Below are 14,454 nucleotides of genomic sequence, written 5' to 3' on the forward strand. Positions count from 1 at the left end.
TAGAGATGCAGCTTTTTTTCTGTTCTGCTCCCAAAATGTGGTGCAGCTTACCTAAAAAAATATTAGACATGTAGGCTCTGTTGAAAAAGCATTTAAAAACAAACATCTATTTTTTTCTGGCACCACTTTTTATTGTGTGATTCACACGGAGTCCAACATACTGTTTTAAAATTAACATGTCATGCCTTTAAATGTATTTTTGTATTAATTGATCTTTCAAGTGGCTTGCTCTCTCTGCAATGCTAAGCAATTTATCTTTACCTACTTTCTTTTAAATTTGTTTCCTGTTTTTATTCTTTTTTAACTGTAAAGTACTTTGAGCTACATGTTTCGCATGAAAGGTGCTATATAAATAATGTTTATTATTATTATGATTATTATTATTATTATTATTTCATGTTTCCTGTTTTACATCCTGTAGAGCCAGGTCCAAACTATGGACCCGAGGCACTATAGGGCAGATGTCACTTGATTGACAGTACTCGTCGTAATATGTGGGCTGTTCCGAGTAGGGCGATCTTCTGGACTGCATGGATGTTGATGTTTCCTGGGATACGGTTGGGGAACTTTGCCATTCCCTTCTTCATGAGTCATAGAGCTCCGATGACCACTGGTGTTGTTTCGGTCTTCCTGTCCCACATCCTGTTGACTTCAGTCTCCAGGTCTTTGTACTTGGTCAGCTTCTCTGTGACTTTCACTGAGGTGTTTTTTCGGATGGTGTTGCCATGTCGATGAGCACGCACCTCTTTTGCTTCCTGTCCTTGATAACGATGTCGGGCTTGTTGGCTTTTATCTCTCTGTCAGTGTGGATGGGCGTGTCCCAGAGGATAGTGACATCATTGTTCTCTTGTCAGTCGTTTTGATCTTGTAACTCCTGCAGATCTTCCAGTGCAGGTATGCTGCTGCGTTGTTGTGCCTGTACATGTACTCGGTCTTTGCCAGTTCCGGGCAGCCTGAGACAATGTGGTCAATGGTTTCTTCCTACATTCCAAAGATTCTGCATTTTGGGTCTGTTCCATCTTTGACGATACGATGGTGATAGGATCTGGCTGCCAGGCTCTGGTCTTGTGCAACGATTATCAGGCCCTCCGCCTCTGCTTTCAGTCCGGTGCTCCTCAGCCACTGGTGTGTCTTTTGTTGGTCCACGTCTGCGTGTTCCATTCTTTTTTGGGGTACTTCCCGTGCATTGCTTTGTCCTCCCAGTTTTTTTGCGGTTGCTGCTGGCCATGGTGTTTTGCCTTCTGCTTCACTTGTTTAGCGTAGATGGTAATTGCCTCATTTTCTGTTGGTGGGGTTTCTGTGACACCAAGCGCTTTCTTGAATTGTGCAGCTTCTTTATTGATGGAGTAGATCTGATGTTTTACTATTAGGATGAGTGGGTCATCTGTTTTGTCAGGTATGCATCCAGGCCGATAGTGGTAGTCTTGAAGGTCAGTTCGAGTTAGACACGATGTTCGTGTTGGGGATGCTGTCTCTGATTTTTTTTTTTTCCGTATGTTTTCGAGTTCCAGGTCTTGTTACTCTTGGTTTTTAATTATGTCGCGCCTGACATTGGAGATTTTGTTGGCATCCAGATTCAATCTGTACGTGGGGTGTTTTCTCGCCAGATGTTGTAGGCAGCTTGGGACACTGACGTTACTGTCGGGTTTAGTGAAGCAAGGTAGAAGGCTTCCATGACATCTTTATACTCTTCCCTATATCATTTCTGTCTTGTTCTGTTTGTTGGGTTTTTAGTTGTTGTACATAGAAGGCCACTGTGAGCAGTGTCCTCGGTGTGGAGTTCCTCTAGTACTTGGTGGGTAGAGTTTGTTCCAGTAGCAGACTTTTCGATCCCAGCCTGGTTCCTCGCTGGGGATCGCGGTCCTTGTTGACCCACGCGACGACCGATGCGGTATGGTGATTTAATTAGTCGTAATTGCATCATTGTGTTTAATTGCCTGAGCCCCTTTGGCCGCTTGTATTGCTGGCTTGCCAGACTTGCGTCGCCCGGTCTGTGCCACGTGGATGAGGGGTTGAACTTTTACAGACATTATTATTATAGCGAATTCGGGGGGCAACCACAGGAACTGCCGCGGCCGGGACGCGAACCCGTATCGCCCGCACCGCGGGAGACATCGCTGACCGCTCGACTAAAGGGTCAGACCCGTTAGCCAACGTATCTACTTATCCATGCACGTTACGCTACCCCCCTCCTTCGGGGACGCGCGCTTCAGCATATCAGCGCCCTCACACCACTGGGCGCATACGCTTCCGATGGCCTTACGGTCTCACCTTCCCACTTTTGACACCAATGTAGCGAATTTGGGGGGCAGACTGAGACCGCCGCCACAGCCGGGACGCGAACCTGTGTCTCCCACTCCGCAAGCGACCATGTAACCAGTCGACTAAAGGGTCCGACCCGTTAGTCAAGGGCTAACGTGTCTACTTATCCATGCACGTTACATTATTATTACTTCTTTCGTGTTTTCTGATTTACATCCTGTAGAGCCGAGTCCAAACTATGGACCTGAGGCACTATAGGGCAGATGTCACTTGATTGACAGTGATTGATGGATATTGATGTTGCCTGGGATACGGTTGGTGAACTTTTCCATTCTCTTCTTCATGAGTCCTAGAGCTCCGATGACCGCTGGTGTTGTTTCGGTCTTCATGCCCCACTTCCTGTTGATTTCAATCTCCAGGTCTTTGTACTTACTTGGTCAGCGTCTCTGTGACTTTCACTGAGGTGGGGGGGTTTTTCAGATGGTATTGCCCTGTCGATGAGCATGAACCTCTTTTCCTTCCTGTCCTTGATAATGATTTCTTTTAAATTATTATTATTATTATTATTAAATTACTAAATTCCACTTCCAGTGTGGGAATCTGGCGGCGCTAATTCACGTTCGCAGCGGCCTCAACTGAGTGGCCAAGTGTGGGAAGATGGCGGCGCGAATACAGATTTGCGGCGGCCTCACCCAGTACCGTCCATGCAGTGTCTTTGTCCACGTGTGCGTCTAAGTTTTTGTCTTCGTTTGCTGGCTAGGAGAGCTGGCGCTGGATTGGCCGCGAGAGCTTGGTCTGCTGCGCTGTGGGCCCAGAGACTGCGGCCTTGACCAGAGCTGCACCCGTGTAGGTAACACCGAGGGCGGTCTGACAGGACGCGGAATCGGGGCAGGCTAAGCTACCTGCCAGCCCGTGCAGTTCCGATAACACCGAGGGCGGTCTGGCGGCGGCCTCACCTGGCGTTGACTGTGGTGTTCTTGATGTGCGGGGAGGAGTGTCAATGGTGTCTGGCTAGGAGAGCTGGCGCTGTATCGGCTGGGAGGGCTTGGTCTGCGTCGTCCGGTTGCCACAGGGACCACGGCCCCTGCCTGGAGCTGTGCCCGAGGAGAAAACACGGAGGGCGGTCTGAAAGGACGCGGAATCGGGGCTGGCTAGGCTAACTGCTAGCCCATGCAGACCGGCAGTTCTCACAGTCATCCTGGCTGGCGTTCGTTCCCTTGGCCAGTGATTTTGTTTTTTGTTTTTTGTTTAGTTTGGATATATGTGTTAGTTTGGATATGTGTGTCCTTGTTGTTCTTGGATGTGTTTTTGTCTGTATGTTGTGCTGCTGTGGGCTGGGGGGGAAATGGCATTTCGTTCCATTTCATGAGCGCAAGTACATGGGGTGAAATGACGAAGTGTTCTTGATTCCTAAGTATCTTCATCATCACCAGAGGGAGAGGCAGGGGAGAGAAAACAGAACCGGCTCTTAATGTTCTCCTCGCTCAGTGACTGGGACTTCTTCCATTCCAAATAAGGGCTCTATTGCTGCATGTATTCCTACACTTCTTTAGATGCCATTGGCACTTGAAATTAGCATCATCATATTCTCATTCGTGTTTGGTGTCCTATGGGCTAAACTGTTCTCTTCTTCACTATACTAAAATTCTCGCCATCGATTGCCAGTGCAAACTTGTAAAATCAAAGTGTTGTGTCCCGTAAAGGTTTATCTTGTAACGCCGCTAGGTGGCACTGCTGGATAATGAAACGTGTGTTCTACGTTAAAAAAGTAGGAAGAAGAGACTATAAAATGGCGGCTTCGAATGTAACGTTGAAGGCTTGTCGAGCTCAGTAAACCTTTTCTTAACATTACCTGCTGTCGTTATTGAAACCTACTACGACACCACACAAAGCACACTAGACTGCTGATGTTTGGAAAATCAACTTGATCTTGCCTGAATTTGATTTGAATAAACCAGATGCTCGTCTCATCTCAGCATCTCATCATCAGCCGCTTCTCCGGAGTGGGGTCGCGGTGGCAGCAAGCTAAGTAGGGCACTCCAGACGTCCCTCTCTCCAGCAACGCCCTGCACCTCCTCCTGGGGGATCCCAAGGCGTTCCCAGGCCAGACTGGACATGTAGTCCCTCCAGCGAGTTCTGGGTCTACCCCGGGGTCTCCTCCCAGTTGGCCGTGCCCGGAAAACCTCCAAAGGAAGGCACCCAGGAGGCATCCTGATCAGATGCCCGAACCACCTCAACTGGCTCCTGTCGACGTGAAGGAGCAGCGGCTCTACTCCGAGCTCCCTCCGGATGTCCGAGCTCCTCACCCCATCTCTAAGGCTGAGCCCAGACACCCTACGGAGGAAACTCATTTCAGCCGCTTGTATCCGCCATCTCACCCTTTCAGTCACTACCCAAAGCTCATGACCATAGGTGAGGGTTGGAACCAAGACTAACTGGTGCATTGAGAGCTTTGCCTTCCGGCTCAGCTCCCTCTTCACCACAACGGCCCAGTACAACGTCCGCATTACTGCTGATGCTGCACCAATCCGCCTGTCAATCTCCCGCTCCATCCTACCCTCACTCGTCAACAAGATCCCGAGATACTTGAACTCCTTCCCTTGAGGCAACAAGTCATCCCCAACTCTCCGGGGACGCTGTCTAATATATGAACGTCATTACTTTGACTTTCAAGATAAACCTTAGTTTACATCAGAGTCACTTCACAGCGAAGAGCCGTGAGCGGAAAGCCTTAATCCACTATTCAACAATCAAAACCCATTCGACTTTCTTTTGACCGGCTCGTCCAATAAGTACCACCCCTCTCCTCTGCTCTCCCCTCCCCTTCAGCGCCCTCCCCTCCCCTCCCCTCCTTTCATATCCCTACATCTCCTCCTTCGGGGTTTTGATGCAGGGAGAGACGGCGGGGCTGCTGATGGACTCGGATGCCAGGAAGATGATTTCAGTCAAACTGCTGGTGCTGGGGATGCACAACACCGGAAAGACAGGTACAGTGAAGGGTGGTCACGCAGACATGGAGCAAGCAGACGGAGAAGATCAGAACAGACAAGCTGCTACACTGTTGTGCAAGCAATAACACACAGGATAGGAGGGAAGACAGGTCGTGTGCGTGAGCTGTGTGGGTGCCCCGCGGTGTTTTCCTGCATGTGGGGTACGGGTGTGTTATACTTTGTGTGCAGTCTCCTGCAGTGCTATCTCCCCTGTTTGTGTCTTTCTGTGCATGGGTAGCAAGTCGTGTGCTTCTCTTTTAGTGTGTATATAAGTGTACTTTAGAAAACTTCCAGTGAACGTCTGTGCGTGTGCGTGCGTGTGTTTATGCGTGTGTTTATGCGTGTGTTTATGCGTGTGTTGAGTGTTTTATGGAACTTGATCCCGGTGACACTATCTGTTCTGTGTCTCCAGCGCTGTGTGTCCGTTTCCTAACCAAACGTTTCATCGGGGACTATGACCATAAAAAGGGTAACAACCATCCACACTTCCGCCCGTGTGTGCGTGTGTGTGCGTGCGTGCGTGTGTGCGTGTGTGCGCGCACGTGTAAGCTAGAAAAAGAGAACGTGGCCACATAAAGCCAGAGGACGCTGCTAATAGAGTGCTGCGCTTCTTCATAAAGGACACGCAGAAAAGCAGACCAGCAGCCAGACCTGCTCTCAAACTAGCGGTTTGACGAGTGTGCATGGCAGTTGGACGACATTGTCGTAATAACGTCCTGATTTGTCAACATCACCTAAAACACATTGCTCTGGGAGCAACACACCGTGTGCGCATCATTTGGCCGAACACGTCACACTAACTTATTGCACGAAATTAACGAAATACTCCAGAAGTCATTCCTCCTCTCTTTTATTAATATACTCTGTGCGTGCGTGTGTGTGCGTGTGTGCGCGTGCGTGACTGCAGAAATAACCTACAGGTGTCTCAGGACGGTGGACCAGGTGGCTGTTGACCTGGAGGTTCTGGACACAGCTTGTAAGGTGGGCTTTTGGTGTTGTTGGTTTTCTATTGTGGTTTGTCACTCCATGCTTCCTGCTCTGTGATCTTATTTAATGAATTCTGGGGAAACCTACTCAGACTTTCGATCGTGATACCATCACGATTACGACCTGATTTACGTGATGTGGTCACGAAGGTTAGGGTTAGGGTTCTATCAGATCGTGACCACGTCACGTAAATCAGGTCATAATCGTGGTGGTATCACGATAGATTGATGAACGTGATGCCATCACGAAAGTCGGGAGAAACACTGTTGGGAGAAACACTGTCAGTTTGTGATACTGGGCTATACAAATACAACTGACCTGACTTGACCAGGAAGAGAGAAGGTTTTGTTGAGGTCGAGGAAGCTGACGATGCTCATGGTAGTCTTTATGTGGCTTGAGAGATTCAGCCACCAAGGCGTTATGACCGTCTTGGATTTTCAAAGTTCAATAACTTTGTGAGAAAGAAAAGACAGAAAAGATACAGACCTGCCGCCCATTTTAAATGGTTTGAAAAAATAGTGTTAAAAGTTGTTAAAATGTTAATTTTGATGTCGGTTAGTTTCATAACAGACACACTAACATGTGTAATGCATTAATATCTCAACTGGCTATTTATCTTGACACAGTATAGAGTTTAAAAACCGGCGGTCATTTTGACCGCCCGTGGTCGTTTTAGGTAGGAGTGAAATCCCGGTCGTTCTTGTGCTAAACTGAAACTCATCCTATTAAACATAATGATGCAAATGGCTTCAAATAACAGAACAAATGAGAGATGTAGTAAAGGGACACAAAGTACACATTGGTGCAAATAATCCGAACATGTCTGAAACGTCGTACTGTAACGCTACACATTAGGAGTAGGCTAACTGCTGTCATGTGAAGCACGCTGGAAGGACTGTAGGTGTAATTATCCAGGAGATAGTCATGAACCGAATGATGGATATCATTCAATGTCAAACACGTTGAATTCAAGGCTGTCCTGCATAATGTACTCACTGTGTTTAACTTGACCCACAAAGTAAGACCAACTGTTGACGTTTAATGGCTGATTAATGTGCTGCTCAAGTATCAAACAAGACAGCTCTCTATTGAGACAGATAGATAGATAGATAGATAGATAGATAGATAGATAGATAGATAGATAGATAGATAGATAGATAGATAGATAGATAGATAGATAGATAGATGGATGGATGGATGCCACCAGTTAGGCTACCCAATATAAATATTAATTTTGTGAGACCTGAGTATAAAATGTCTATTGCTGTATCTTCCATCCTGATATTTTAAAATGAAAATCAGTTACAAAATCTTGTTCATGTAATATTCTTCGAAATTACTTTAAATTAATTGATAGGCGTGACCAAAAAACGTTATTTGTTGTACATATTTTGGGGGGAAATGAAATGCAACATCTGTTGTTATGATCAGCAAAAGGAAACACACAATAAATTGAGAGATACTTTCAGAGAAATACTAACTGAATGTAAGTGGACTTGGTGTGAACACATTCGTCTATGACAGTGTTTCCCAACCCAGTCCTCAAGGACCCCCTATCCTGCAGATTTTCTTTGCAATCCTGAATAGGTACCTGTTTGTAGTTATTCAACCAATCAGCAATGAATGTCCGAGTTTGCACACCTTGCATAATTAAGTGCTATGAGATGACTGGTTGAATAAGTACAAGCAGGGCTACCTATGCAGGGTTACAATGAAGATCTGCAGGATAGGGGGTCCTTGAGGACTGGGTTGAGAAACACTGCTCTATGAGCACTGAAGTAAGAACACAGCAGCAGGTGTGCTGCCCTAGTATGTCAGGAACACTGTGTCCTTTCATCTCATGTGCTTGTATACATGACATGACATGACATGACATGACATGACATGACACGTCACATTATTTCCCCCAGCCCACAGCACTGCAACACAAAGACACATGCAAACGACTAAAACACTCACTGGCCAGCGGGTCGGCCCCTTTGTTCGAGCGGTTAGCGATGTCGCCTCGTGGTGCGGTACAACCCTGGTTCGAATCCCGCAGCGGGTGGAAATACGCTCGGTTACACACATATGCAAAAACTGCAAGAACGCACATATCCAAACTAACACATACTATATCAAAACGAAACAAAAAAAATCACTGTCCGAGGGAACGAACGCCAGCCAGGATGACTGTTGGCACCGCTGGTTGCATGGGCTAGCAGTTAGCTTAGCCTGCCCCGCGTCCTGTCAGACCCCCCCTCTGACTTAGACGCACACGTGGACAAAGACACTGCATGGACGGTGCTGGGTGAGGCCGCCACAAATGTCAATTCGCCCCGCCGTCTTCCCACACCGGAAGTGGAAGATCTATGACTAGGGGGCCACTTGTGGACAGTGACAGGGGAGCCTAGGGGCCAGCAGGTGTCATTACATCAGTAATGGGTCGCCTCAAAACCCGGAGAACATGTCTGGGGATTTCTAAGTTCTCAGACCTTGTCTTTAACCTCTCTGCCAGACTTTTCAATATGTCTTCCATTGATGACGCTCCAGTCTCAGTTGCAAGCATCACACATGTAGGATGAGGACATGGAGCACGTCACCTTTCTATCGGTCCTGTCAGGAACATGTCCATGTTGGCAGCTCCAATGCACACCTTGCGTTAACATGGGCTTGTTCTCATCCGGGAACTCGTCTGCATACAGACTGCAGAAGGACGCCAAGTGTAAACGTTAACCTACATTTATGTGAACTGTTGAAAACTAACCATCTTCCCTGCGGGGTCAAAAGACTGCATCATCAAAAACCTCAGAGAAAAAGATGCAGAACAGTTACTTGCCACTAGAGAATTTAGAGCTGTATATTCCCTCGTTCTCCATTGCGTTATCTCTTTATCCACTAATCAACTCTTCCACCGGACTCAACCACAGAAACGTCTGGCAGTGTGAAGCATGTTTGTTGTGACGTGCTGCATGGGACCAGGTTTGGCGGGTCCATGTGGCATGTCATAATTGCAACTTGAAGATTCCCATAGAAAGACACTGATAGAAGAACAGCCGGTGGCGTTGTGTCCCCTGCGCGCGGGACGTCCCATTACCGACTCTGCAACAGCTCGTGATGCTGCCAGCGTGCACATCGCCACAATCCCAGCGCATCCACCGCTTCCGCGGGGCTGAACGGCCCACCGATGCTAAGTCGAGCATGGAAGGCTAACTGCTAGCATGACAACGCAGGAAACCAAACTCACAAAGCAGCCAACGCAGGACACTCACAGCCACGACACAGAAGGGAAGATAAAACGACTCGGAACAAAATACAAAGCAAACACATACTGAGGGTTTCTTCCCTCCTTCTATTTGAGCTTTGTGTGCGTGTGTGTGTGCGTGTGCGTGTGCGCGTGCGTGTGTGTGCGTGCGTGTGCGTGTAACCGAGCATATTTTCCGCCCGACTAAAGTGGGTCGACCCCTGATGAACGGCCAATGAGTCTTTTTGTAGGTTACATTTGTTTTGTGTCCAAGATTTCTTGTTTTGTTAAACCAGCACTGCCCTCTAGGTCAGTGGTTCTCCACCTTTTGGGGGTCCTGGACCCCCTGCGTATTTTTGATCTACCCTGAGGACCCCTCCACCTGATCTTGGGGGAGGGGGTTTGCAATTTGATAGAAACAGTAGAAACTGCATTTTAAATTGCATTATAGCATTTATTCACTCTTTGGGGCAAAAATAAGAGCTTTCAGTTGTAACTTAGATATAGTTAACAAAACAGAATTCTTATGCAGTAACTTTCAGATATATGTAACAAAACAGAATATGTATTCAGTAACTTTCAGATATATGTAACAACACAGAATATGTATTCAGTAACTTTCAGATATATGTAACAAAACAGAATATGTATTCAGTAACTTTCAGATATATGTAACAAAACAGAATATGTATTCAGTAACTTTCAGATATATGTAACAACACAGAATATGTATTCAGTAACTTTCAGATATATGTAACAACACAGAATATGTATTCAGTAACTTTCAGATATATGTAACAAAACAGAATATGTATTCAGTAACTTTCAGATATATGTAACAAAACAGAATATGTATTCAGTAACTTTCAGATATATGTAACAAAACAGAATATGTATTCAGTAACTTTCAGATATATGTAACAACACAGAATATGTATTCAGTAACTTTCAGATATATGTAACAAAACAGAATATGTATTCAGTAACTTTCAGATATATGTAACAACACAGAATATGTATTCAGTAACTTTCAGATATATGTAACAACACAGAATATGTATTCAGTAACTTTCAGATATATGTAACAAAACAGAATATGTATTCAGTAACTTCCAGATATATGCAACAACAGAATTTTTATGCAGTAACTTTTAACAATGCAAACGGGAGCGAGATCTCTTATTAAAATACAATAAATGACACTTGTGAAACAGATGTAATTAGAGAAAAAAGTCCTGTTACCCTTTATAGTTTAGGTAGATAAAGGTCTCAGTCACATTTGAGTAAAATAATCCTATTCCTATAAATGTCATAGGATCTTTTTTTTAAAGATATTTTATTTTCACGGACCCCTTGCAATTACACCACGGACCACTAGGGGTCCGCGGACCCCCGGTTGGGAAACACTGGTCTAGGTGGCACTCGAGTGCCCCATTCCAATAGGAAAGCAACCAGCTACGCACACATCGACTAGTGTCAATGCATCGCAATGTCTGTACTGAGCGGTTTCTTGCCTCATTCTCCTTCTAGGACAGTTCCTTGGCTTCTCTAGAATGTTCCATTCGTTGGGCCGACGGTTTCCTGCTCCTCTACTCCATCACACAGCGGCTGAGCTTCCTGGAGATCCCAGGACTGAAGAAACTGATAGATCATACCAAACAAAGCCTCGGTAACTTCTTCACTAAGTAGTCAGGAGACAAACGCACCACTCAGATGACCGGTCTTTAAAAAGGCCCGTTCACTCCACCGAGGAAGCCTTGGTGACGTCATCCCTAAATAACTAACCCACTAATATCTACAAACTGTCAAAGCCACGCCAGAGAGGAGAAGCTAGCTAGCTAGCTAGCTAGCCTGCTAGCTAACCCACCAAATACTTTGCTAACTGACTAACTTGGAGACCAAACTTTCATGACCAAGTTACTGAACTAACCACCAAGCTAACTCGCTAGCTAACTAACTCAAAGGCAGAGAAAGTCGTGAGCGCCCTTGGACGTAGCAGTTAAATACATCATCAGTTCATGTTTCTCAGAACCAAGAGCAGTGTGTCCTGCCGTTCTCTGAGTACTAGGAACATTCTGTAAGTGTACTGGGTGTACTGGGAGCTTTGTGTGTCTCTGCTCTGCCTCAGTCCCGGCTTGCATGACACGCTAAAAGCTGTGCCTTGTGTCAACTGTCACCTACGCACGCACGCACACACACACACACACGCACGCACGCACACACACACACACACACACACACACACACACACACACACACACACACACACACTTTCGTTCCATGCTCGTTAGATGATCCTATTATCCTATATGCTGTGTAGGACACATGAGCACTGCAACAAGACAAGACAGATGGACCCCTCTTGATTATGTAATCTGTATACAAACACACTTTGTCTGTTCCTGTGTGTGTGTGTGTGTGTGTGTGTGTGTGTGTGTGTGTGTGTGTGTGTGTGTGTGTGTGTGTGTGTGTTTGGTTCCGCCAGTTGCTCCTACAGTGCTGATAGCCAACAAAGCAGATATGGAGATAGGTAGAGAAGTGACAACAGAGGAAGGAGAGAAACTAGCCAAGGATCTCAGGTATTTGTGTGTTCACTAAAGAGTACTACAAAAAATGGCCAAAAAAAGTTTGAAATGAGTCTAAAAGAAATACCTTCACAGGTGACGACATACGTGCAATTTGTGCAAAAGACGGCCCGGCGGCCTGTCCAGGGTGTTGTTATGTCTGCACACATCGACAGTGCTGCATTTGATTTGGTGCTGTTCTATTGTGCTGGGATCGATTGGTGATGCCTGCGGGCTCTGGGTTGTTTGATCGGGTCTGCCTGTGATGCTGTGTCAGGCTAAATAAAGAATGCAACGTAGCGGTTGTGTAGAGCGACAGCGCTGTGTCCTGACGTGATTTCTAAACACAATAGGTGTCTCCTCGCCTGTCGCCCAGTGACTGCTGGGATAGGCTCCAGCATCCCCGCGACCCCGAGAGCAGGATAAGCGGTTGGGATAATGGATGGATGGATACTGCCAACCTACAACGCTCGTACTCATACAGTACTTAAAGTTGAGAACTTCGCCCCTGTGTGAAACACGCTGACCAAATGAACGTCAAGTTTTCACACTGAATGTAATTATTTGCAGCAACATACAGACTGAATACCAGACAGACAGAAGTACATGTGACCCCCCTTGCTTTGGTCAGACGGGCGACTGCGTTAACCACTAACCAGTCGACTAACTAAAGGGTCCGACCCGTTAGATAAACCGGCTAGCGAGTCTAGTCATTCATGCTCGTTACACTACCCCTCCCCTCTCCTCCCCTCCTCTCCTCTCCTCTCCTCTCCCCTCCTCTCCTTTGGGGAGCGCGTTCCCGCGCTTCAGCATATCAGCTCCCCCACGCTTCCGATGGCCGTATGGTCTCATCATCCCACTTCTGACACCAACATAGCGAGTTCAGGGGGCAGCCGGGAATCCGCCGCAGCCGGGACGCGACCCCAGGTATCCCGCACCACGGGCGACTGCGCTGACCAGTCAACTAAAGGGTCCGACCCGTTAGCCAGTCATGCTGTTCCAGCCGTCCATTATCCAAACCGCTTATCCTGCTGTCAGGGTGGCGGGGATGCTGGAGCCTATCCCAGCAGTCATTGGGCGACAGACGGGGAGACACCCTGGGCAGGCCGCCAGGCCATCACAGGGCCAGATTACAATCAGTAAAATTCCGCTCAGTAAAGCTGAGCTGGGTCAAACAATTATAAAGAGACAAATGCAAAAAGTATGGCAAGAATACTGGGACATAAACAGTACAGGTAGACATCTGTATGGCATGTAGAAATATGTTGGACTGGGAAGAAAACTGGACAGGAACCGAAAGGAAGAGGCAGTCATTACCCGTTTCAGGACAGGACATACTGCACTTAATAACACACTCTATGAGGTAGACAAACACCCAAATAGACTGTTCCGCACTTCCGTGTGAAACGAATATAACTACATCATATTATATTCAGCAAAACAAATCAAAATAAACATATAGATGTTGTGGTCGTATACTGTCAGCTCAACTGCAGCCCTATTCATAGAGACATTTAACCAAATGTTAGCTAGCACATGTTAGCTAGCATGTTAGCTAGCAAGTGTTAGCTAGCAAGTGTTGGCTAGCAAGTGTTGGCTAGCGAATGTTATCCAGTATATGTTAGCTAGCATGTTAGCTAGCAAGTGTCAGCTCGCAAGTGTTGGCTAGTGAATGTTAGCCAGTATATGTTAGCTAGCAAGTGTTAGCTAGTGGAGAACAATGGCAGCCATTACACGCCTCATTAGCTTGAGTGAACGTTTCATCATGTAGCGCGGAACAATGTTGTGCATACATTTGTACATGGGTTGCCGTAACTGGATTGCACCTTCAGCAGTTTCATAACACTTTTTAGCCATCTTTGGGTTGAGCTGTATCGAACAACATACCAACTCTGTAGTCATGTGAAGAAGAGACAGAGACGCCACCCGCGTAATGCACTTAACCACAACCGTCACCACTAGGAGGCGCTAAATGAAAGATGCCAGGTTTGAATATGAGGAGCACAAAAGAAAACTCCATATATAAAGAATAATGATTTAATACATTTTGCCGAAGTTCAGCAAGTTTATAACATATAATTCTTATCTCTGTTACTTAAATATACAGCATTCATACTGATTAAATTCTGTGTGTGTGTGTGTGTGTGTGTGTGTGTGTGTGTGTGTGTGTGTGTGTGTGTGTGTGTGTGTGTGTGTGTTTGCAGGTGTGGTTTCAAGGAGCTGTCCGTGGCAGAAGCCGTGGTCTCTGTAGAGGCAGCAGTGGTGCAGCTCATTAGGTTCGATCTGAGTTTTTCATTCCCTATTGTCGTTATAATTAGCTGACAGGGGTGACTTGTGGTGCGGGCTGGGATTACCGTGACTGTTTGCCTTTGGGTACAAACTCAAAGACCTCGTGGATCTTAAAGTATCCTGAGAGTTCAGAGCCTCG

The 14,454-nt window shown here is 46.4% G+C and overlaps 1 protein-coding gene across 1 annotated transcript; it reads left to right on the forward strand.

The window, feature by feature from the left end:
• The first annotated feature begins 5,168 nt into the window (after nucleotides 1-5,168).
• On the forward strand, nucleotides 5,169-14,348 carry zgc:110699 (uncharacterized protein LOC325371 homolog). Its single transcript, XM_056301117.1, has 6 exons — nucleotides 5,169-5,249; nucleotides 5,665-5,721; nucleotides 6,160-6,233; nucleotides 10,993-11,131; nucleotides 11,948-12,041; nucleotides 14,231-14,348. The coding sequence occupies exons 1-6, from the start codon at nucleotides 5,177-5,179 to the stop codon at nucleotides 14,346-14,348; spliced, it is 555 nt and encodes a 184-aa protein (XP_056157092.1). The 5' UTR covers nucleotides 5,169-5,176.
• Nucleotides 14,349-14,454: the final 106 nt, after the last annotated feature.

Source organism: Lampris incognitus, chromosome 21 (assembly GCF_029633865.1).
Source record: "Lampris incognitus isolate fLamInc1 chromosome 21, fLamInc1.hap2, whole genome shotgun sequence".
NCBI lineage: Eukaryota > Metazoa > Chordata > Actinopteri > Lampriformes > Lampridae > Lampris > Lampris incognitus.